General features: G+C 52.3%; 1 protein-coding gene across 1 annotated transcript; it reads right to left on the bottom strand.

Annotated features, from left to right (window-relative positions):
• Window positions 1-22: 22 nt before the first annotated feature.
• PPTG_18297 (hypothetical protein) lies at window positions 23-665 on the bottom strand (the record flags this gene model as incomplete). Its single annotated transcript, XM_008916354.1, has 2 exons — window positions 23-49; window positions 93-665. The coding sequence occupies 2 exons, from the start codon at window positions 663-665 to the stop codon at window positions 23-25; spliced, it is 600 nt and encodes a 199-aa protein (XP_008914602.1).
• Between the last annotated feature and the right edge of the window lie 728 nt (window positions 666-1393).

Raw genomic sequence — 1393 nt, 5'->3', positions numbered from 1 at the left:
GGGCCGCCTGAAGCGCCGAGGTTCACAGGCGCTGCGTCGTGGAAACTGCCTCGCATCTGACTCTTCTTAAGGGCGTTAATATGAGCTCGTACAGACTTGACCCAGTCCTCCATCTCTCTGGCCGTGCTGGCCTGACAGAACATTTTCTTAGTGGGGGTCACCACCTCGAAGCAATTGGCTTTGTCGTCGATATTGCTCTTCCGTACGATCGTATCGGGCGTGAGCTCTAGTTCGCCCTTAAGATGGACGATGTCTTCCTTGCCAGTGTTGAAGAAGCCTCCGCCCTGCTTATAGTAGGACAGATGGCCCTCAGCCAACACGAAGAAGCGCTCCTTCCAGTTAGCGAACGCGTCCATACTCGACATGGCGCGCTTAGTGAGGAACCCCGTCTTGCTGGACACGAAGCCAGACGAATCGTCCTTAATTGAGTTCATGTGCTGGCCAGGAGTCGTCGCAGGCGACGAGGACAGCGCCGGTTTGCCGAAGCTGATGGTGTTACGTCCACTATTACCGAAGCTGCCCACGGGACTCATCCCCCCGAAGGCGCTGCCGCTGCCGCTGGAGAGAGCCTCCCCTTGGCTGTTGCCACGTCTCCGCGCCTTGTTGAAGCGCTTGCTGATGGCGCCGCCCTGCCCGGGGCTGCGCATGCTGCCGCTGCTCGACATGGTAGAGAGCGGGGCGTCTTGCGTTCCTTCTTTCGCTTTGCCTTGTCCCCCTTCCCCGTTGTTTTGCTCTGTGCATATTGTACTGGAGGAGGAAGGAGTTTGGGACGAGTTTGTTTAATGGAATATAATAGGAATATAGAATTTTGGAGTATTGTTATCTCTGGTTTAGTAAAGTGTGGGTTAAGAACAGGAATGTTGTATGATAGTGCGATTGATGGTAGCTTTTAATTGGAGATTTTATTCAAAATTTTGAGCTCAAGATGTATCCAACACAAAACGTGGATTCTTTTGGGTTGGGTAGAGATTTTGACCAATGGTGTGGTGATATGTCGTGATAATCCCCCAATGAGAGCGTGCAATGCTGACCATATGGCGTCTGGATTTCAGTATGGAGACAGCTTTGCTTCAACTACGCGTTCGTCAGTAATGGCGTGTGGGGCTGGAGCATGGCATGTAACTTGCAAGAAATGCTTGCTCTCATAATAAATGAGAGGCTGGAGATTGATCATATGAGTGCACTGCATAGCGGTGCAAACTCGACTGCAAAGCGCTCGGCATCCTGAGGCCGATATCTTATTGCACTGAAAAATGCATCGCGGGGTTGTTGAGCTTGGCGTCTGCCACACGCAATTTCCAGTCTCGTGGTGACCACGGTGGTCAACGACAATATGCATGCAGGCGATGATCTTGACGACGACGGATTTCGGCCTCCAGAACTGCTAATGCGG

The sequence above is a fragment of the Phytophthora parasitica genome, assembly GCF_000247585.1.
Source record: "Phytophthora parasitica INRA-310 unplaced genomic scaffold supercont2.82, whole genome shotgun sequence".
NCBI lineage: Eukaryota > Oomycota > Peronosporomycetes > Peronosporales > Peronosporaceae > Phytophthora > Phytophthora nicotianae.
The sequence above is the reverse complement of the archived record's forward strand: the minus strand, read 5'-3'. Positions and strand labels throughout refer to the sequence as shown.